Source organism: Heterocephalus glaber, unplaced genomic scaffold (assembly GCF_053883595.1).
Source record: "Heterocephalus glaber isolate CG9 unplaced genomic scaffold, H.glaber_assembly_v1.0 deba00001666, whole genome shotgun sequence".
Lineage (NCBI taxonomy): Eukaryota > Metazoa > Chordata > Mammalia > Rodentia > Bathyergidae > Heterocephalus > Heterocephalus glaber.
This window is the reverse complement of record NW_028258406.1, coordinates 22,289,685-22,313,993: the sequence shown is the minus strand read 5'-3', so window position 1 is coordinate 22,313,993 and position 24,309 is coordinate 22,289,685. Positions and strand designations below refer to the sequence as shown.

Below are 24,309 nucleotides of genomic sequence, written 5' to 3'. Positions count from 1 at the left end.
ACACTAATCCTGCAGAGAGGCCAAACACGACAAGAACTTAAAAATGTCAGCTGAAAAAATTAGGGCTGTGCATGGTGGCACATGCCTGCAATCTCAGCACTTTGGAGGATGAGAAAGGAGGACTGCCAGGAGTCTGAGGCCAATCTAGGCTATGTATTTGGTTCACAAAACAGTCTCAAAACAAGAAAAGAAAAGGTAGGGGAGGGGAAGGAAGAACAAGGGAGATAGACAGAAAGAAAACAAAACAAAAGAAAAAGAGTACACAAAAGAGGTCTTTTACATGACTGTAGCCAGAACCATATGAGTGTACAGAGGAGAGTGGAAGCCAGATTACACTAGTGTGAGCAGAGATGAACCATGGTGACTACCGAGAGCTCTTTACAAAAGTTTAATTATGAGGTGAGAAGAGACAGAACACTAGTTGAACAGGGAGAAGGGCCAAGTGAGAGTTGTGATCTTTTAGTTGTTTTTTAATTTTTATTAATACATGTTTGCAGTTAATGTTTACATTCATCATGAAGAGTTGGTACATGTATATAACACATCTTAATTTTTTAATTTCCCCTTTCCCTCCCCTTTGTCTTCTCTTCTTCCATCTTGTGGTCCCCTTCCCATTCACAAAAGATCTATCTCCCTGTTTCCTATTATCTATCTTTTATTTTGCTTTTTTTTTTATACTTAAGGTTTCTCATAAGAGAAACCATGTGATATTTAAGCTTGCGTGTCTGATTTATTTCATCTAACATTATGGTATGAAGATGCATCTGTTTTCCTACAAATGACTCAAATTTATCCTTCTTTATGGCAGTACTCCAGTGTATATAAATTCCACATTTTCTTTATTCATTCATCTGTTGATGGACATATAGGCAGCTTCCAAAATTTAGGTATTACGAGTTCTTCTTTTATAAACATATATCATTGATATGCATATATCACTGTAATATGATGTCTTTAATACTTTTGGGAGAAGACCTAAAAGGGGAATAGCTGAGTCAAATGGAATTAATATTTTTAGTTTTTTGAGGAATCTCCATACTGATTTCTATAGTGGTTGTACTAGTTTACATTCCCACCAACAATGTAGAAGGGTTCCTTTTCCCGGCAGTCTCACCAGCATTTGTTATTATTTGATTTCTTGATGATAGCTATTCTTTCTGGAGTAAGATGGAATCTCAGTGTTGTTTTAATTTGCATTTCTCTAATGGCCAGAGATGCTGAACAACTTTTCATATATTTATTGGCCATTCGAACTTGTGAGAAGTATTTATTCATTTCAGGTGTCCCCCCCTTTTTTGACTGAGTCCTTTTATTTTAGGGGTTCTAATTTATTTGAGTTCTTTATATATTCTAGATATTAGTCCTCTGTCAAAAGGGTAGCTGGCAGAATTTTTGGGAGTCATTCTGTAAGTTGTCTCCTTCACTGTGTTGATGGTTTCTTTTGCTATATGGAAACTTTTTAATATAACCCTATTTGTTGATTCTTGATGTTATTTCTTTTACATTGGGGTTCTGTTCACAAAGTCCTTGTGTACACCTATGACTTCAAGAGTTTTACCTAATTTATCTTCCAGCATCCTTAAGTGTTTCTGTTTTAATACTCAGATCTTTGATCCGTTTTGATTTTAGTTTAGTACATGGTGAGAGAGAGATGAGTCTGGATTCAATCTTCTACATGTGGATAGAAAGTTTTCCTAGCATCATTTGCTAAAGAGGCTACCTTTCCTCCAGGGTATGATTTTGGCCCCAGTGTCAGACCAGACAGCTGAATGTGCCTGGAGTTGTTTCTGCATCCTCTGTTCTGTTTCATTGATCGATATGTCTGTTCTTGTGCCATTACCATGATCCTTCTCTTTTTAATCACTGTAGCTTTGAAATATAACTTGAAACCCAGGGTTCTGATGCCTCCTTGTTTGCTCTTATTCTGCAGGATTGCTATTGCTATTCCAAGTCTCTTCTGGTTGTTTTCTCTGATTCTGTAAAGAATGATGTTTGATGTTGACTGGGATTGCATTAACTCTATATATTAGTTTTGGAAGTGTATCAGTGTTTACTAGAGAAACAGATATGACACAAGATATATAAATATATAAGAATTTATAAGATTAGCTTACAATGGCCACCCACCCACAGTCAGATGAGAAAGAGTGCAGAGGGTCTGTTTACACACTGGTGACTGAAGGATTAGTCAAAGGTCTGCAGGTCACTGCAGTGTGCTGTGTGAATCTGTATCAGGAGGCCAATGGGTCTTCGATGGAAGGTTGAAGAGTCTACACTGGAAGAGTGCACCAGAAGCCCAAGAGTCTGCACTAGAAGCCAAGAGATGACATCCAAGGTGAAGGTGAAGACACGAGCTCCTCCAAAGAACAGAAGCAGCAGCATCCTTCCTCATTTCCCTTTTATACTATCCAGGGGATGAGCTGCCCTAGGGTGGATCTTCCACATCCTAGGGCATGGAATTGCCGAGCCCATTTAGCTAACCTTCTCTTAACTAAACTTCTCAAAGTGAAATAATCAATCAACCATTACAGGAAATACAGCCATTTTGACAATACTGGTTCTGCTTATTCAAAAACAGTGGATGTCTCTCCATTTTCTGATGTTCACTTTGTTCTCCTTTTTCAGAGTACTATACTTTTTGTTGTAGAGGTCTATCACTTCATTGGCTAGGTTAATTCCTAAGTATTTAATTTTTTGGGCACTATTATGAATGGCACTGTTTTCCTAATTTCATTCTCAGAGAGTTCATTATTGGTGTATAGCAGTGGTGGTGCACCTATGGCATGTGTTATTTTTCTTTTAACACAAAAGATGTAAATGTATGAGGTTTTTTTTCTAAACTAAAACCTCAGTATTCAGATTTAATTGCAGTGTTGGCAATTTGTGATAGACAAGGGCGTTTTGGGTTGCAGTTTGGGTATTTGTCTCTAAAAGGTTTGCTATCACTGGCGTATTGCTATCACTGGTATAGAGGAATGCTACTGATTGTTTTCATATGTTGATTTTGTGTCCTGCCACATTGGTGAATTTGGTTATTAATTCTAGAAGTCTTTCGATGAAACTTTTTGGGTCCTCTATGTAAAGGATCATTTCATCTGAGAAGTAACTGCACTTTATTTTTTTACTTTTTTTTTTTTTGGTACCGGGGATTAAACTCAGGTCCTTGCGCTTGTGCAGCATGTGGCGAAACCACTGAGCTAAATCTCCGGCCCAAGATCATTTCATCTGAAAATAATGATAATCTAACTTCTTCTTTTCCTTTACATAATCCTTCTATTTTTTACTCTTTGTCTGATTGCTGTGGCTGATGTTTTGAGTATAATATTGAACGGAAGGGGTGAGAGTTGGCATCCTTGTCTTATTCCTGATTTTATTTTATTTTGGGGGGTGGGTACCAGGGATCGAACTCGGGTCCTTGCGCAGACAAGCAGCAGAACCACTGAGCTAAATCCCTGGCCCATTGTTCCTGATTTTAAAGGAAAACCTTCTAGCTTTTCTACATTTAATATGATGTTGGCAGTAGGTTAATCACAGACGGCTTTTATCACATTGAGCTAAGGTCCTTCAATAACTATTTTCTTCAGTTTAAAAAAAAAATGAATGGATGTTATCAAAAGTTTTTTCTGCATCTATAGATGATCATGTAATTTTTGTCCATGTTTCTATTTATGTGATGTATTGATTTGTGTATGCTGAACCATCCTTGCATCCCTGGGATGAAGGTTACTTGATGATGATTATGTGATCTTTTGATGAATTGTTGCATTCTCTTTGCCAGTATCTTGTTGAGGACACTTGCATTTATGTTCATTAAAAAGACTGGACTGTAGTTTTCTTTTTAGTCAGGTCCTTATAAGTTTTGGAATCAGGGTAATGTTAGCTTCCAGGAATGAGTTTTGAAGTACTCCTTCTCTTTCAATTAGATTAAAGGGTTTGAGGAGTATTGATGTTTTATCTTCCCTGAAGTTCTTACAGAATTCAGCTGTATCCATCAGATCCTGGGCTTTTCTTAGTTGATAGGTTTTGTTATTACTGCCTTAAATTCATTGCCTGTTATTGGACTGTTCAGAATACTTATGCCTTTTTGGGTCCAGTTTTGGTAATTTGTCTGTCTAGGAATCTGTCCTCTCCAATTTGTTGGAGCACAATTTTTCATAGTAGTCACTAATGAACTTCTGGTGTCTGTTGTAATTTCACCTTCATCATTTCCAATTTCATTGATATGGGTCTTTGCTTCCCTTCTTTTAGTAACTTTGGCTAAAGTTTGTCTATTTTGTTTGTTCTTTCAACAAACCCACTCTTCAATTCATTGATTTTGTATTTTTTTTTTAGTTTCAGTTTCATTAATTTCTGTTCTGATCTTTATGATTTCCCTCCTTGTACTAGGTTTTGGACAGTTCTTGTTTTTCTAGGGTATTGAGGTGCATCATTAGATTATTTATTTGAACTCAATGTTTCTGTTTCTCTCTCGCTCGCTCTCTCTCTCTTTCCTTTACCGGGGATGGAACTCAGGACCTTGTGCTTGCCAGGCAGGCATGGTGCCACTGAGCCACATTCCCGGCCCTTCGCTTTTTCTAATGTGAACATTCACAGCAACAAACTTCTCTCCTAGGACTGCTTTCATTGTGTCCCATGGATTCTGATATGTTGTACTGGCATTATCATTTCATTCTAGGAATTGTTTAATTTCTTTTGTGACCCACTGAGTGTTGAGGAGTGTGTTATTTAATGTCCCAGTGTTTGTAAAATTTCTGTGGTTCCTTCTGTGATTGATTTCTAGTTTAAGTGTGCTATGATCTGATAGTGCATATGGTATGGCTTTGATTCTTTCTTATCTACTTAAGCAGGCTTTATGGACTAATGTGTGGATATTTTGGAGAAAGTTCCCTGTGCTCCAGAGAAGAATGTGTATTCTGTTGCAGTAGGATAGAATACTCTATAGATAGCTATTAAGTCCATTTGTTTGAAGCTGTGGATCAGCTCTGACATGTTAATTTTTTTTTTTTTTGCTTAGCCTATTTGTGAAAGTGGGGTATTAAGGTCTCCAACTATGACTCTGTTGGTGTTTATCTGATCTTTTATCCAGTAGTTATCTCTTCCCATTGAATTGTTTTTTTAACTAAAATGTAGTGACCTTTTTTGCCTCTTCTGATCACTTTTAGCTTAAAATCCACTTGGTTTAAAATAAAATTGCTATTCCTGTTTGCTTTTTGGATATTAGTGCATTGAATATCATTTTCCATCCTTTGATTTTTAGCCTCTTGAATGCAATAAACCACTGAGATTTTTTATCCAGTTTGCCAACTTGTGTCTTATAATTAGAGAACTGATGCCATTTACATTGAAAATTATTACTGAAAGGTATTTTCTTATTCCTATTCTCTGTCTAGGATATTCTTGAATTTTTTTTGGAGTGCTGGTTTGGTGTTTATGAATTTCTTAAGGTGTTCTTTGTCACAGAATGTCCTTATTTCTCCTAACTTAAAATACAGGGTGGATATTCATGCTACAGAATCAGTATGACAGTTGGATCAAGAAAAATCTTCAAAAATTCAAAACTGTAACGGAGTACCAAAATAATCTGAGGTCAAAGAATTTTCTTGGCATCTGAATTCACTACTACTTGAAAAAAGTTTTCAGTAACTATGCAGGTAATGAGCAAAAGATGACAAGGGTACAATATACAGTAACATCCCTGCGGGAGACAAGTTGCTTTGAGAAGTTCCTAAAGAGTCTATGATTCACACCAATGCTGAAGGCACAACCCCCACAATATTCTTAGACAAAGACAAAACAGTGAATTATATTGTATAAATAAATAGGAAGCAACTGGATTGTCTGTCTGCTAGGACTATTTTTCTCTTAAGTATAGCTCCAATACCTAAAGTACACACATGTTAAATTCATTGTAATTTATCAGCACAAGCTCAGAAGAAAATGACTACCTAACAGTGTACAAAATAAACTCCTCACTTTAGAATGTCCAGTGACTTCAAATGATGAGATGATTCAGAAATGGTGGTCTTTTAGGTAGAAACTATGATAGAATAAGAGAAGCAGAAGTTAAGAGTATCTAACAATGAGGCTGTGTAACATTTTAAAAGGAAGAGGCTCTGAAGACTCTAGGCCCACATTTTTTTTCCAGTAAGGGATCAAACTCAGGACCTTGAGCTTGCCAGGCAGGCGCAGTGCCAATGAGCTACATCCCCAGCATCTAGGCCCACATTTCTCTGAACACAAGACTCCTTGAAACTTTCTTCAAATCCATTTCAATTGCTCTCGTGATTACGATATTATTAATAAATGCTATCAAACTAGAAATCCTGGAAGGCAAGGAAATTCCAAAGTAACAGCAATTATTCCATAAGTACAAATCTTAGAATGGACCATGATGATTGACAAGTGGAAGTCAACTAGAACACTGCTATTTCTCAGTTGATCAAGGTGAAGGTGTTCAAAATACTTCCTCTCCAGGAGGCATGTCCACACTCCTGAAATACTCTCTCTCCAGTGTGACTGTACACTCAACTCAGGTACAGCTGGAGTGCTTTAGTCATGAGCTACTTGTCATCACTGAAGAACATGAAGTAACCATGTATGTTTGGTCCCCATAGGCTCTTTATAATTCAATGGTAATAACTCACCCAGAACACCTTGCTAAATTAAATGTTCAAATTCTTCCCTTCCCACACCCCCTGTTTTAAAAAACAATTGCTAGGGGCCAGGGATTTAGCTCAGTGGTTCTGCCTCATGCCTCACAAGTGCAAGGTCCCGAGTTTGAGCCTCAGTACCAAAAAAAAAAAATTGCTAGATACATAAGCTCCCAATGAAAGTCCCCAAGTCACTAGTGATCATGTAAGCCAATTCCTTGCAGTTATCCTGCCCTAGTTGTAAGAAATGAGCCTGGCATAATAGTAGAAAAATCTGTTCAGGAGTCAGAGAAGTCCTAGTTCTGCTACCATTATCAGGATGTGTAGCCTATCCAATACATCACTCGACCTAGAGGAGGAGGATGGCATTACACACAGAAGAATTAAGATCCTTTTCAATTCTAGTCTTATCTTTTTTAGGAGAATTTTGAGTCATCCTCTTTAATATCTCCGGATACTCCTTCCTGGAAGTATCATACTTCACAGTTAACCAACTATTAAAACACTTCCAGATAATGTTACAGAGACATTATAACAAGATGTACTAAATTAAAAAGTGTTCTCCAAAGTGCATGTCCTTTTGAAATCTTAGAATGTGACTTTATTTGGAAAGTGGGAATCTGAAGTTATAAAAATTGAGATCATATTGGATTAGGGGTAGCCCTAAATCGATGGCCATTGTCCTTATGACAATGCCATGTGAAGACATGGGGGAAAATGATGTAAAAATGCAGGCAAGGACTGGAGTGTCACATCTATCAGCTGAGGAACGCTACGGATTGCCAGCAACCTTCAGAAGCTAGGAAGAAGTCTCCCTAACAGGATTCAGAATAGACATACCCCTGCCAAATTTTGATTTCTGACTTCTAGCTAGACTCCAGCACTGTGAGAAAATAAACTTTTCTTAAGTCACCTAGTTTGTCGTACTTTGTTATGGCAATCCTAGGAAACCAATACATAAGATAGCAATATGCTGCAACTGGACATGACTCATCTTGCTCTCGTGGAAATAAGGTAATTCCCTCTTTATCTACAAGGGATACCTTTTAAGACCCCCACTGGATGCCTGTAACCACAGACTGTACTGAACCTTATACAATAATACCTTGGTTCATGAACACTTCTGTTCATGAGTAATTTGATTCACAAATAGAAGCATTTGGTAAAATTTTACATCTATTCTCAAACTCCACACTGGGTGAGGAACAAAACTGCAGCCATCTTCTCTGCACAAACACAAATGTGGCCATCTTCCCCAGAATTGTGGAATGAATTAAGTTTGTGAACAAGGTACCACTGCATACACTGATTTTTCCTATATGTATACACAAAACATTCCTATGATAGTTTAATTTAGAAATTAGACACAGTGTAGGATTAACAACTAATAATAATATAGAACAATTCATAAAACATGAATTATTTATTTTTGGAATTTATATTCAGTATTTTCAGTACATGGTTGATCAAGGGTAACTGAAATTACTGAATACAAAACTGTGACTGAGGGAGGGAAATGTATATGAGGATTGTTACAAATATGGTAATATTTGTATATCTTGGGCCTTCTGAATATAATAAAATACTCTGTATTCAAAAATCTTGGCCCCTGGCAATAAAAATAGCTCTGAAGATGCTTAGATTTCCTTCTAGATGATGCTAAATAACATATTATGTTTTCAAAGAAGTAATTTCTCCTTTTAACTTGAAAAATAATATAGTCTCTTAGAGAAACTACAGTCCTGTTCCTCAAAGCTTGAGGAATAGGGGCATTCTGCATGCTACAGCAAAAGCCTCTACCTGAGTATCTTCTGTTACCTGTGATACAGATTCCGTTTTATGGAATTCTGCTCAGAAAGACACCATTGTGGGTTCCATAACATGACACAATTTCAGACCATGTCATCTAAAGAATATCTCTGATGAAACAAATTAAAAAATTAAGTTGTTCATTTAATCTGCAAACTATGTATATCTAAATAATAATAAATAATGTGAAAAGGCATATTCATTCCTTCAATAATCCCCCAAATTCATCAGATTTCTATCTTAAGAGAAAAAGAGGCAATAATGTGCATGTTAAGTGTCCTAGAAGGTTTCAAGAAGTAAATCTATTTTTTTTTTTTTGGTAGAATTGGAGACTGAACCCAAGGGCACTCTACAACAGAGCTACATACATCTCCAGTCCCCTTACCCCCTTTTTTGAGATTGGGTCTAAGTTATCTAGGTGAGACTTGAACTTGTGATCCTTCTGCCTCAGCCTCCCTCAGTACTGGGATTACAGGCATGTTCTACCATGTCCAGCCACATTATATTTCTAGTTAGGTTCCTTCCTTCCTCCCTTTCTCCTTTCTTCCTTGAGGGGCTAGGAATCAAACCCAGGGCCTTGTACATGCTAGGCAAGTATTCCACCACTGAACAAAGGCCTATGTTACTTTCCTATGTGATTGCTTTATGTATCCCTGAGTATGAATTTCAAGAAGCAGAGTATAGGTGATCAATTCTGTATGCCCAAACTATCGGTATTCATTCAAACATGAGAGCCTTCTCAGACTGTCAAATACTGAGAGCATATTAACCCTGATGGTATGGTACCCAACTTTGTGTGTATGTTGTGTATGTCTGTGTGTGTGTGGGGGGGTGGGTACTGGAGATTGAACCTAGGGCATTAGCACTGAGCTACATCCTCAGAATTATTTATTTATTTATTTATTTATGCAGTACTGAGGTTCAAACTCAGGACCTTGCGCTTGTGAGGCAGGCAAAGCACCACTGAGCTAAATCTCCAGCCCAGACCTTTTTAATTAATTAATGTTTTAAAAAATCTGAGGCCAGGTCTCACTAAATCACTAAGCTGTCCACACTGAACTTGAACTTGTAATTCTCCTGCTTCAGCCTCCCAGAGTGCTGGGAACAGAGACATGTACCACCACACCCAGCTTCAACAGGCTGTTTTTAACACCCTGACAAGATAAGTTGAAATGCTTTCTCTCCTTTCTTCAGCTCACAAGTCACAAAGTATGTGTGGTGGTCCAGAAACTCTGTTAGGGTACGAAGCTGAAGCCGACATGATCTCTGTCCTCAGTCAGTTCAGAGTCTAAGAAGACAGATCCACAAACTGAGGAGCATGCCTAAGCTTTAAGGCACACAGTCCCATCTCAGCTGGCTGCTTCTTAGCTAAGTAAGCCAGAGAAGGTAAATAATACCTGTAAGTCTTAGTTTCCTTACCTTAGACATGTACCATCTACGTCATGGGATTATTGTACAATTAAAATGAGGCAACGTAGGTAAAGCAGAATGCCTGACATGCGATAGATGTTCAATAAACATTTAATTTCATTCCTTTTTGATTCTCTTGGATAACCTATGTGAGTTAACAGTAATATATTTTATATGAGTATAAAAATCATAAGAACTACCAAAATAACAAATCCATACATGATCAATGGCATTTTTTATAACAATCAGCATTGTGAATACTGATATATGTGTGTGTGTGTATGTGTGTGTATCCTTTCTTCTTACCCCAGACTTCCCATACTACTGTACATATATGAGAGCAACCTTCAGAGAACAGAGATTTTATCATTTTGAGGACTTGTTCAAAAGCTCTTCAACGATTGCGAATGTATCTTGGCAATATATTAATAAAAATTTTGGCTCAACAGTTTTAAAGAGGAAGAAAATACATATTCACAATGAGCATATATTTATCTCTATGACTATCTTACAGCCATTATTTAGTCAGACTGGTGAAAATTAGTCTAATGGAAACTTTATTTCTATGTTGACATTTTCTCACTGGTCACTTATCCCCTTTAAGTACAGTAGAAAGTCTTGGGGTAGGGTGGAGGGAGTCTTCCATGGTAGGAATCCAGTTCCTTTGCACAATGTTAGCCATTCATATTGAGTCAAGGATTTCACAAAGTTACACCAACTCTCTTTCCACACGGGTTGGTTTCTCTCCAAACATTTCTTGCCCTTTCTTACCTCCATGTTTTTCTCCCATGGCTGGAATTTTGCCCGAAATACCTTACCTTCCTATCTTTAGCTATCAAATCCTGGCCCATTTTCTAAACCCAACCCACGTCTAGTCTCCACAGAGCTGTCCCAGACTATCATCCCCTCTGTTTGAGTTCACTGCTTTGCCAATATCACACTTACTATTAGTACATTGCTACTTTCACAGTCATTCTGTGTTACTTATTTCATACTTCATGGTCTCCTAGACTGTATTATGAACTCAGAAGCCACACTATATTAGAACTGGCAATAACCTTTTGCATACAGTTGATAGATAGATATCTGTTGGCTGGATAGAATACATGAAACTTTTTAAGTCCTACCTGAACGTAACAGCACAATCTATCTTCTTTTAATATTATAACAGAAGATATTTCTGAAAATTCAAGACATACTAAACTATTGGTTTAAGATTTTTCCCTATAGAAGGTAATTCTTTTGCAAAGCATTCTCAATAGTAATAGAATTATAAAAAACTATCTCAGAATTTAAGTGCTTGCTACAACTAACTATAATAAATAGTATTTGTACTTTAGCCAATAAAACTTATTTAATAAATTATGAGTCCCTAGTTTGTATAAGAAATCAAACTAAGATATGCTGGAAAAAAGATGAATAAGAAGACTAGCCAAGTCCTTAATACTCAACACCTTAAGAGAAGAGACAGGCTTTCCAATATTTTACAAAGCAAAAGTTAAATAAGCAATACAATACAGCTAACCTGCTGGGTATTCTATGTGACTAATTTCAGTTGGTAGGGTTCAAAAACCATCTTTCAAAAATAAAACAAAGACATTTGAGCAAGGTCTTAAAAGACAATTGGGACTTTAAGACCAAGTTGGCAGAAGGGGTTTCTGGGCTATAATCATATATAGCAAAAGGTATGCGTGTGACGTAAACTCTTCCCATCTTTTTATATTATTATTCTTTGCAGTACTGGAGATTGAACCCAGGGCCTCATGCATGCTAGGCAAGTGCTCTACAGACCCTCAACAGTTACCACATTTAGCTTCTCTCAGGAGGTGATCTCATTTGTGACTTCCTTTCTTGTTATCACAATCTGAAAGATGTTTTGTCTTTCTTTCTCTTCTACCCAATAGGATCCCCATTCTTTCCACAGGTAAATTCTACAAATTATTCCTCCTCTCTTGTTGCTTGCCGCCTGTCCACTCTTGTTCTAGAGCTCAACTCTCTCTCCTTTCCTTTGTGGCCAAAATTTTTAAATAGTCTGTATTTATTATTGCTACACTAGTAGATTACTCAGTACCATAAGTTGAAATGTCTTTTAAGTGCTTCACAATGTGTTTTTTATTCAGTAAAATAAAGTGGAATAAGGACTTACTTTATGATTTCACCCTTTGTTTAAAAATATTTAACCAGGATTTTTTCTTAAAGCCTGCTATATTCAAGAAACAGAATGTACAGTCTCTGAAATAGGATTTCTCATGTCTAGAAAGTACACTATTATGCAACTAAGTATTTTCAGCCAAGGATCTTTTACTATAGTGATCAATGAGAACCCTGAACCTTAAATATGCTGTTCTCTCAAAGCATCTTTCCCTAACTTAGAGCTCGTTATAAGTCTTCAAATGAGAATACGTAGGATTTACAATTATTTTCCTCAACGACACAAATTAGGCATTTTTAAGGAAAGCATTTAATATTATCCAGGGTCCTCAAACCTGACTGATGCTCCAATTCATTGCAGTTTGATTTGCTAATAGGAATAATGGCTAAGATAAAAGGTTTTTCCTCTTGTATACAAATAGCTAGAACTCCCCATAACTTATTTTACTTACCTTTCTTGCCTTCAAAGTTAAATTTATCAGCACCTATTAACCACCCATATTGATTTCAAAAACTCAAAGAACCACATGTAATATAATGTAAGTATTTTCAAGGACAGTAAATGTTCTACGTGATTCTATGAGTTGCTGATATTTAGATGGCAATATTTGGATGGCAGCTCTTTTCAGATTTTTTTTTTGTAATGAACACTTCAGTTCATTCAACAAATCAATTATTGCCCTTTATCTTTTTCTTTGAACCCAGACTCCATGCACTGATCTATATCCTCAGCCCTTTTTTATTCTAAGACAGCCTCACTAAATTGCTAAACTGCCAAGGTGGGGCTCTAACTCGCAATCCTCCTGCCTCAGCCTTCCAGAGTTTGGGGATTACAGTTGTGCACCACCACAGCTGGTTTCTCTTTATTTTTTAGAAATCAATTATCCTTAAAAAAATAAATAAATTATCCTATACACACCCCTCCTTTTAAAAATAGCTCTTCTTAAAATTGACAAAGATCAGTATCATAAACTTCTATTCTCCCAAAGAACAGTTTATAGACCTACCAAATACACTAGACATTACAGAATATAGTACCTGTTAATAGGCTGATTTATATTTAACAGTATTGCTAACATTTCCACAAGGACAATAACACAAATGTCTTCACTGAAGATCAGAAAATTTCAGGCCTATCTCTAACATTTATAGGGGCTGGGATAAAACTACAAAGGAGGACATATTCTTCATGTCTAAGTATTTAGAAGTTACAAGTCAAGTTAAACTATGAAATAAAATATGGTCTTATAGTCTAATATTGACAAATACACCTTCAACTATCTGGAAGAACACGTTCTTGGATTCCTTAAAGTTCCACACCATATTGTGGTGGCAGGGAGGCCTCTTCCCATTAACCAATTCTGCCAAAATCTCCATGTCCATGGACACCCCACCCCAGTGATGGTGAAGCTTTTAGAGGTGAGTGCCCAAACTGCAACTCAAAATTCACTTATTTATCATAAAGTGCCAACACTGCAATTAAACCTGAATACTAAGATTTTAGTTTAGAAAAAACAGCTGACACATTAACATATTTTGTCTTAAAGAAAAACAACATGTGTGTCATAGGTTTGTCACCACTGTTCCACCTGCTCAAACTGCTCACCTTTAGTTACTCTGCAGGGCTAATGGTACATTCAGTGGTTTTATCCTCCTAACGACCAACCCAGGGCAAAGAACCATGCAGACCCTGGAAGCTCTGAGCTGTTTGGGGGCAGAAAATTCCATTCTTAGTTCAGAGGATAGAGCTGGGAAATGAAGGGTTAGGCTTCTTATCCTGTGGGCAAGTATGGCCAGAGGATGGCCTTATTTTATTTTCTTAATTTTTAAATTTTTGAGACTGGGTCTCACTATCTTGCCTAGGTTGGCCTAGAGGTCACAATCTTCCAGCCTCAGCCACCTGAGGATCTGGGATCACAAGTGTGTAGCACTATACCCAGTTTTTCAGAATATGGCCTTCTAGGGCACAGGTCCCAAAGCACAGCCTCTCTTGCCCAGGACCAAAAGCAACACTGGTTAATTCACCAAATGAAGAATTTACCAAATCACACATGTTGCTAGTTAATATACTAGTTGAAACTCAATATATGAGAAGATAAAGAAGGTAGATAAGGGCCAAGGATTTAGCTCAGATGTTCCACTGCCTCGCAAGCTCAAGGTCCAGAGCTCAATCCTCAGTACCAAAAAAAAAAAAAAAAAAAAAAGAAGGTAGATAAAATTTGAAATTCCAATCTCTAATCACTTCATTTCCCGCAAAGTCTATAATCAAAAGGTCTAATATTCATCTGGATCGACCAAATAGCCCACCCTATCTATCCTAAAGACTAAAATCTAGGTCCTGTGCTTTCTTTACAAATTCATGTGAAGTTACAAAATTCTATCCACATGCTAGAGGGAGTTGACAAGACAACAAGAAGCAGAAGGAAAACAATATCAAAGGCAAGATCAGACATGCAGATGGAATAGAGAACATTTCCCTTGTGTTCCTCACTTGCATACGGAAACTTACACTAGGATTAATCATCTGATCAAAGTTCAGTGTCACAGCAGAGCAAGTTCAGGATCTCAGCTGGTTCTCACTACTGCAGATTCATGCAATTCTCCTCACTTGCCTCTGAGTGCCCCTAGCCTGGGAGCTGTGTATGTGGGAGGTCATGCTGAGCCTTGTCAGCATGTCAGCAGCCTGCCAACAGCTCTCCTTATGCAAAATCTCTTCTCTCACCATAATGTGCTCCACTACCATTTCAACTGTACTTAACAAGAAAATAATTCTGTTAATTTGAAAACACTAATAAGTAAATCTTGTCACAATTCATACACATACTTCAGAAGAAGAGAAGTATTTCAACTGGAAATCTTAGTTAAGTGTACTTACTGAGATTGTACCATTGTCTAGACCTATGGACAGTCTTCTTGTTTCCGGGTTAAAAGACATGCATGAACATGGAGCTGAAAGAAATGAACATGTTGATGAAATTAACAAAACGACGATTCTCATCAATTCAGGAGTGCTTAACTAGCTAAAAGTGTGTGGCTACTTTTTCCCCCACTATTTTCTGAAATACTTCATTTAATTCCCACTCACCAAAAAATAAAAAGTCATTTTACAACCAATCTCTAGTTTTTTAAATTATCCTTTTAATGAATACAAGAAACAAGACATTCTCAAACTGAGCAAGTTCCAAGGGGCTTGCTTGGTCTCACTTGTGCTTTCAGTATTGGGTCTAAATTTGTTTGACCTGACTAACAATACGTTGTGCTGTGTAAGCCTTTTGCCACCACATTCTCTCTCTCTTTCCACTCAGACCCCATCTTCAATAGAAATAACCTGCCATTCTGAACTAAGGAGACAAAAACAAAGGTCTTATCTTTCGCCCTCACTGGCTCCCCCAACACACACACATACACACACACGTACTGGTGAAGAAATCTGTATTTGATTCAGAAGTGATAAGGGATAAGTGAAATAACAGGAGTCTTCTATTCCTAGCATTCAGGAGGTATGCCTGAGGCTGCTGATGAAAAATGATTGCAAATTTGTCACAAGCTGAGACTCAATTCAAGGTAGGGCTAGGCATTGCAGCAAAGAGACCAGGTGAGTCTGTCTGTGTGCTAGTTCTGGGTTGGGACTCCCAGTTCCACAAAACGACTGCCTATGTAAATTGGGTTCTATGCTAGAAAGTTACCTGTGATTAACGAGCACTTACAAAACAGTCTGCTTCCAGATGCCTGTTTTCTCTATGCTTGCTTCTTGGAATGGGAGCTCATATTGAAAAACTGGTCTAAAAAGCCCAATACAGTTTTTTAAATAAATGTCTCTTTCCACCATACTCACAGTAGCCCTATAAATCATGGGCTTATTCATCATGATAATCATAATCAGCATCAAAATAGTTATTTCTACTTTTTAGGTTATGATTAGATGTCTAACCTAAGGTCACACAGGGGAAAAAAAGTTGGAGAAGGTTCAAAGACAATTCAAACACACAGTCTCATATTCACATATCCAACTCTGATTACTTTTATAAAAGAACTTCAAGCTGAATTGGTACAGTCCCTTCATAAACATATCACTTGAAACATTTTTTTGTTCTCTATAAAAGGGCCCTGAACAAATCAACAACAAAGATTTTCCTAACTGAATAGTTTACTTCTAATTTCACAATGACATATTTTCAAAATAAAAACATATAAAAAAGTATCCTCCCCCAAACTTTCATCAGTACAGCAGAATATCTTTTTTCTGTTTAGCCAGAAAATAAAACTATATTCCTAGAAGTACACTGATGAAAAAAGCAATCAAATAATATCTAATAAGCTGTCATAAGAAATTCAGTCTTACTTTCCCTTGGCTTTATAAACTATTTGGCAAAATTTCTATAAATTCTAAGATGCCAGCTCTCATAATCCCATATGTCTACAGAATTAAAATCTAATTATTACATGAAAACTATCATGTTAGCTGAAAAAAATCAGGAAAAAATACACTGTGAATACAGCTATATAAAATATATTCTCCCATAGAAATATTCACAGAAAACTATGCACAGTGCTTATGTCTGAGTGAAAAGATTATTCCTTTTAATATTATTTTGCTGTTCCTGTTAATTTTAAATATCCAATAATACCTTAATATTTAAGCATGAGCATATGAACAAGTTAATTACAGCCCAAGGACCTACATATCAACCAAAAATGATCTTATTATTTATCTGCTCACCTCACCATCTAAAAGTATTTTCTTTGTGAATTCATCTAGAGTTCATGTACAGCTATGCTATAGTTGGAAAACCCACTGATCTTAGAACACGATTTAGAAGACTTTTTTTTACAACCCTAAATAAGCTGCCCTTATGTCTACATCATTACTTCTTTATTGCTGTTCTTCCCTCATTTATTGTATTTCTTACTACTCAACAAAAATGTAGGATGCTTACTATGTTCTAGGCATGTGATACAAAGGTATGCAAGGTATTATCATTGTCATCAAGAAGTTTATAGATGTGACATCAACTACATACAGGAATTGTACAACTCAAGTTCACCTCTTTGGTTCAAATCACTTTATGTATATTAAGAAAATGTTCCAGAATTCAAAAGCTAAAGACTTTTCCTTTCCAAAAGAACCTAAAAGAAATTTTAATGAAACTTGTTCTATAACCCGTATTCCTGAACCCAAGATGCCTCAGACAAGGGTGTACCAGAGATAGACAGCATAAACCCTCAGGTGCCGCCAAAGGTATAGCTATCCTGGAGACATATCATGGGAAAACAGAAAACAGTAATCAATCAATCTCAGCTTCCCTCCCGTTTTTGATGGGTAAACCCTATGATCCTCCTCAAACCACTGCCTACCTGTGACATTCCCCCATAGGCCCTGACAGGGCCAAGAATGCATGAGTATATTCAAAAGAATTTAGATGCCCAGATTTGTTGCTATAGTAGATCTTTTCTTTGGAGGTTAGAGATAGATCTTTCTAACTTCAACTTTCCAAAAATTAACAAAAAAGCCACTTCTAAAAGACTAGCTCTGGCTAGGGATTTTGCTCAGTGATTCTGCCACCTGCCTCGCAAGCACAAGGTCTTGAGTTCGATCCCTGGTACCAAACAAAAAAAAAGACTGGCTCTATGGTCCAGACATAACAGGCTCCTAGCCATGCAGCAGCAATATCAAAGGAATGAAACTATCTAGGGAACTACAGTGAGTCTCCGGTAGAGATAATAATTGTAGAATGAGAAAAGGAACCTTGGGCAGTGGGGAGAGGGGGATACACATACAGCAATATGATTTAGGCATAACACTGTTATTAGATTGCAAAAATGGGATGCTTCACCAAAAAATATCTGCTTTAAGTGCTATAAAACTATTAATTCATAAAGCATCAAAGAAATATTTGGTCTCTCGTGTGGCTACATGTACAGGTTAGTCATAAACTGGTGGGTAGCTATTCTGTCCCCCTACCTTAACATTGCTTTCTTCAAAGTGAAGTAACTGACTAAAACTATACAACTACAGTACAATGGCCCTCTACTGACTTCCTGGAGCCAAACTGCAATCCTGAGCTCCAGTTAAAGCTAGACACAGACAGACAGACAGACACACACACACACACACACACACATTTTTAACTGTGTCCTAGTGAGACAGAATAACCACACAAGTAAGCTTTGTGGCATGACCCATTTGCCAAGTTTCCCAAGTATGTATCATGCCATATGGAGATGGCCTGAGACTGTTCAGGCCTATACTAACCAAATAACTGAAATTCAAGGCCTGGCCAGTAATACTGTTGATGTTGTATTTCAATTTCTTATTATTGTTTTTGTATTTGAGGGGGATGACCACAGTTTCTAAATTTGCCATCTAGTTTTCTTGTCTTGGTCAGATGAAAGTCAAAGAAGTGTACTGACAAAATGTTAGGGAGCAAGATAAGGAAAGGTACAACTAAATAAAAAAAAATGCCTGCAGGTATTTGGGGAACAGGACCTCTTGTTCTCTAACATTAATATCAGGACTTTTGACTTTTATGTGCTACCATAGTCTTATCTTTAAACATTTTCATAACATTTGAGTGTTTTTAAAAATGAAGTCTTTGTAATTTAAGGCAGATATTCAGCTTTAAGTTCGGGGAAAACTAAAACAAAAAGCCCCAATTGGGGTGATTCTATTAATAAACATATAATTGAAAGAGAAAAAGCTGAAGCGATCTGAGTCCCAGACAAAGGAGACTCAAGATAGTAAGAGCAAACTCAACAAGATAACTAAATAGATTAGATAAAAAGTGGCTACCTACAGTTCTAATTTGGTTATACTACAATTGGTAAATAAATAAAAAAAGACCATGGCCTTTGCTTTAAAAAAAAATATGGGGCCGGGGATTTACCTCAGTGGTGCCACCACCTGCCCTGTAAGCACAAGGACCCAAGTTGGATCCCTGGTACCAAAAAAATAAAAATAAAATAAAAAATATATGGTTGTGGGCTGGGGATTTAGCTCAGTGGTTCTGCTGCCTGCCTGGCAAGTGCAAGGTCCTGACTTTGATCCCCGGTACCAAAAAAAAAAAAGAAAATGGTTGAGAGGGAGCATTCTCAAAAAATTTCTGCTTGAGAGAAGATTTTCTAATTTCTACTATTTTCACCTATAATTCTTTCATTTATGGCTAATTTATTTTCTGTCCTTTGCTGACCAGCTGAACTTTGCTCAAATAAACACACGTTTCACTGAAGATTAAGCTCTGGATTTCAATCACATTGACTGCTCTAAAATGCTAAGGGCATAATTTAGCAGGAGACACTAATCTTCCTTGAAAAATGCTCTGGCTGAAAGTTAAAAAGTAAATAAACAATGGTACAGCTGTTAAAGGTATCTTGGTAAAGTTAAATGTCAGGATCCCATCATAAGGAGCCAGATTTGATTCACAGACACTATTTCATTCATACTGATTTGTCTTAGGATAATATTTATTAGATTTGCAGTGCTCAATCCATGTTTTATTTCAGTAAGCAAACCTATAATTAAGGACTTCTATTGCCTAACATTGAGAAACATTTTTTATTTAAATAAAATATTTTAAACATTACTAAACATTGCAAACATTACTAAAATGTTTCATTCTGTTTTCTTTGAGTCTAGTCTGAGTGACATGAGGAAAGCTACAACGAATTAGAAATGGTCACATATTCCTCTAGGCAAGTTTTAAGATGCAATAATGTAATCTGGCTACAATAAATTTTAAAATGCTGTCAGATGAAAATAAAATAAGAATATACTAAATAAATGCTATACTTATATTAGTTAATATCTGATATCGTTAGTTTGGATAATCTATATTTTCCTTCATTTCCATTACAAATCAAAAGTTTCTTGGGAACCTTTTCTTAGTAAATACAGAATCAACCATATTATCTCACTATTTTTAAAAACAAATAGTAAAAATAATAAATTGTTTTTGCACATACACATTATTTTTACACCAAGTTCCATAATACAATCTGTGAAAAAGAAATCAACCATAGGAATGATACACTTCCCAACCAGGAACCAAAGGGCTATTTGAAATAAAGTATGAACTAAATGAGATGAGCATTTTCCAATTATAAACATTATCTCCCAGTCTATCAGGAAACATTCTAAGTTACAGATGTCTGTAAGTCACCAAAACAATCACTATCTGATAAAAACTGAACTGCCAAGTTCATTATTTTAAATATCTTTCTACCACTAATTCATCCACATAAACTTTCCCCAAAACTCCAATAAACTCAGGAGAGGCTGGACAAGAAGAGGAACCCTGCACGCCCTACCAAGGTCCTGAGTCGAGCATAAGACACCGAATCACCCCGCTGCGGACAGGCAGCCACCTGGTTCCACACTACAAAGACGAAGAGGACACCAAACCACCAGACCAAGGTACTGAGTCCCGCTGTTCCCGGCCCAGAGGTAGGGGCTTCTGAGCCACCGTCCCACTGCTCCTGGTCCAGAGGACAGGGCTTCCCAGTCACCATCCCTCCCGCTGCTCCCAGCCCAGAGGAAAGGGCTTTTGGGTCACCTTCTGTCCCGTTGTTCCTGGCCCAGAGGGAGGGGCTTTCAGGCGACCATCCCTCCCACCGCTCCCGGCCCACAGGGAGGGGCGTCTGAGCCACCATCCCATTGCTCCTGGTCCAGAGGAAGGGGCTTCCTGGCCACCATCCCTCCTGCTGCTCCCAGCCCACAGGAAAGGGCTCCGGGGTCACCATCTCTACCACTGCTTGCGGCCCCTGGCCCACCTCACCCAGCTCAGAGGAGGTAATCCATGCAGGCGCTAACAGGCCCCTGCCCCAGTCGAAATGAGAAAACACGTAAATAAGTCTCAAAACCAGATTTCCAGATCACCTACACCAACCCCAAAGGGAAATGAGATGGAACACTCTGATACTCAACCACCTGGACCCACTGAACTGGAAACAAAAGGGGATCTGGAAAAAATGAAATCAGAAATAATTTCTCAGATAACAGGAGAAATTGTGCCCCTAGTGCAAGACATGATTAATAAATCTAGAGAGGAGCTCAGGAACATGATGGAATCCCAACGTAAGAAACAAATGGAATCCATAAAACAGATGAAAATAGATTTCCAGGATATGAAAAACTCCATTGAAAGTCTACAAAGCAGAATGTGAGGACAGAAATTCAGATATAGAAGATAAGATTGCAATTAGTGACCAGGAAAAGAAAAATTGCTTCAAAATTATAAGGCAACATGAGAAATCAATCCAGCAGCTGCTAGACGATGCAAAAAAGAATAACATAAGACTGATTGGGCTCAATGAAGAAACAGGAGAGAGTGCAGATGACATAAAAAATCTCTTCACAAAAATAATGGCAGAAAACTTCCCAAGCAGGGGAAAAGAGCTTGACATACAGATAAGTGAGCCATATAGGACTCCAAATAGCCTTGATCAAAAAAACTCTACACATAGGCATGTAATTGTTAAGATTCCAGAAACACAACAGAAGAACAAAGTTCTCCAAGCAGTCAGAGAAAAGAAACAAATCACATACAAAGGAAAGCCCATCAGAATCGCAGCAGACTTCTCAACACAAACCATCAAGGCAAGAAGAGCTTGGAGTGACATATTCCAAGCCCTAAAAGAAAACAGCCTCCAAACCAGATTGATGTACCCTGCAAAACTATCTTTCAAAATGGATGGAGAAATAAGATATTTTCATGACAAAGAGCACCTTAGGAACTTCGTGAATACCAAACCAGCACTCCAAAGAATTTTACACAATAGCCTAGGAACAGACATTGAGGATCACAACCCCAGGAAGCAAAGCAGAATGAACCCATCTGGCATGACAAGAAATTAAATGTAAAGGGGGAGAACCCAACAAAAAGAAAAAGTCATGGCAATGACAAGTCAATATGTTTCAGTTATAACCATCAACATTAATGGTCTCAATTCACCAATCAAAAGAAATAGACTGGCAGAATGGGTCAAGAAGCAAAATCCAACAATATGCTGCATACAAGAAACACACTTAATTCAAAAGGAAACTCATAGACTGAAACTTAAAGGGTGGAAAACAATACTGCATGCGATGGGAACCCCAAAAAAAGCAGGAGTAGCTATCCTCTTGGCAGATCAAGTAGATTTCAAACCAACACTGATGAAGAGAGATGAAGAAGGACACTACATCCTTGTAAAGGGAAGAATCCAAGAGGAAGAGATGACAATCATAAATATCTATGCACCAAACACTAGTGCACCCAACTATGTAAAACAAATACTAACGGACATGAAAAGCCATATATGCACTAACACAATTGTAGTGGGGGACCTCAACACCCCACTGTCACAAATAGATAGATCAACTAGACTAAAAATAAGTAATGAAATACTAGAACTCAATCAAACTCTTGAACAAATGAACTTAAAAGATGTTTACAGAGTCTTCCACCCCACAAAATCAGAATACACATTCTTCTCAGCTGCACATGGGTCATTCTCCAAAATAGACCATATACTCGCATATAGAACATGTTTAAGTAAGTGCAAAGGAACTGAAGTTGTCCCCTGTACATTATCAGACCATAGTGAGATGAAATTGGAGATCCACAGCAAAAGAAACTCAAAAAATTTCATAAACACGTGGAAATTGAACAACACACTTCTGAATAACCAATGGGTCACAGAGGAAATTAAAGAAATCAGACAGTTCCTTCAATTAAATGATAATGACAATACAACATTTCGGAATCTATGGGACACAATGAAAGCTGTCTTACGAGAGAAATTCATAGCAGTGAACACGCATATTAGGAAAACAGAACGAGCCCAATTAAACAACCTGATGCTGAACCTCAAGCTTCTAGAAAAAGAAGAGAAGGACAACCCCAAAGCTCATACAAGGGAGGAAATTATAAAGATCAGAGGAGAAATCAATGCAATGGAGACTAAGAGAATGATACAAAAAATCAATGAAGCCAAGAGTTGGTTCTTTGAAAGAATCAACAAAATTGACAAACCTTTAGTCAACCTTGTCAGAAAAAGGAAAGAAAAGGCCCAAATAAATGCAATTAGGAATGTAAAGGGTCAAATTACAACAGACTCAGCAGAAATACAGAGGATCATCAATACCTACTTCCAGAACCTATATGCCAATAAGATGGAAAACATAGAAGAAATGGACAGATTCCTAGATACATATGAATTACCAAAGTTGAACGAAGAAGACCTAAAAATTCTGAACAACCCAATATCAACCAATGAAATTGAAAATGTAATTAAAATCTTATCAACTAAGAAAAGCACGGGCCCTGGTGGCTTCACTGCTGAATTCTACAAGACATTTAGAGAGGAACTGCTGCCACTACTGTTTAAACTCTTCAATGAAATTGAAAGGGAAGCAATACTCCCAAATTCATTCCTGGAAGCAAGCATCACCTTGATCCCCAAAGCAGAGAAAGACCCAAATGAAAAAGAGAACTATAGGCCAATCTCATTAATGAACATAGATGCAAAAATCCTTAATAAGACACTGGCAAACAGAATGCAGAAGATCATCAAGAAGATCATACACCCTGATCAAGTGGGATTCATCCCAGGGATGCAGGGATGGTTCAATATATGCAAATCAATTAATGTAATACACTGTATCAATAGAGCCAAGGACAAAAACCATATGATTATCTCCATAGACGCAGAAAAAGCATTTGACAAAATCCAACATGCATTTATGATAAAAACCCTACAAAAAATTGGAATAGATGGTCTCTACCTCAAACTGATAGAAGCCATCTATGAAAACCCAACAGCCAATATCATACTAAATGGTCAAAAACTGAAATCCTTCACACTAAAATCAGGAACAAGACAAGGATGTCCACTATCACCACTCTTGTTCAATATATTTCTGGAAACATTAACCACAGCAATTAGACAAGAGAAAGAAATAAAAGGAATAAAGATAGGAAATGAAGAAGTCAAATTGTCATTATTGGCAGATGACATGATACTCTGTATCGAAGACCCCAAGAACTCCACAAAAAGTCTTCTAGACTTAATAACCAAATTCAGTCAAGTAGCTGGTTACAAGCTCAACACACAAAAATCAATAGCTTTCCTCTACACCAATGACAGACTCACTGAGAGAGAAATAGGGCAAATAATTCCTTTCACAATAGCATCCAAAAAACTGAAATACCTAGGAATCATGCTAACAAAAGAAATCAAAGACCTCTTCTCTGAAAACCATGGCATTCTGAAAAGAGAGATTGAAGATGATATCAGAAAATGGACAGACATC

General features: G+C 37.3%; 1 protein-coding gene across 5 annotated transcripts in view; it reads right to left on the bottom strand.

The window, feature by feature from the left end:
- Wdfy2 (WD repeat and FYVE domain containing 2) overlaps positions 1–24,309 on the bottom strand; it is a 186,046-nt gene that overhangs the window by 77,120 nt on the left and 84,617 nt on the right. For all 5 annotated transcript variants that reach the window (XR_002394643.2, XM_013072017.3, XM_021257813.2 and 2 more), the window contains one exon: positions 14,896–14,969. Coding sequence is in view for 4 of the 5 variants with exons in the window: in XM_013072017.3 (XP_012927471.1) it covers positions 14,896–14,969 (74 nt within the window). In the remaining variant the exon portion in view is untranslated. The remainder of the gene's footprint in view (positions 1–14,895; positions 14,970–24,309) is intronic.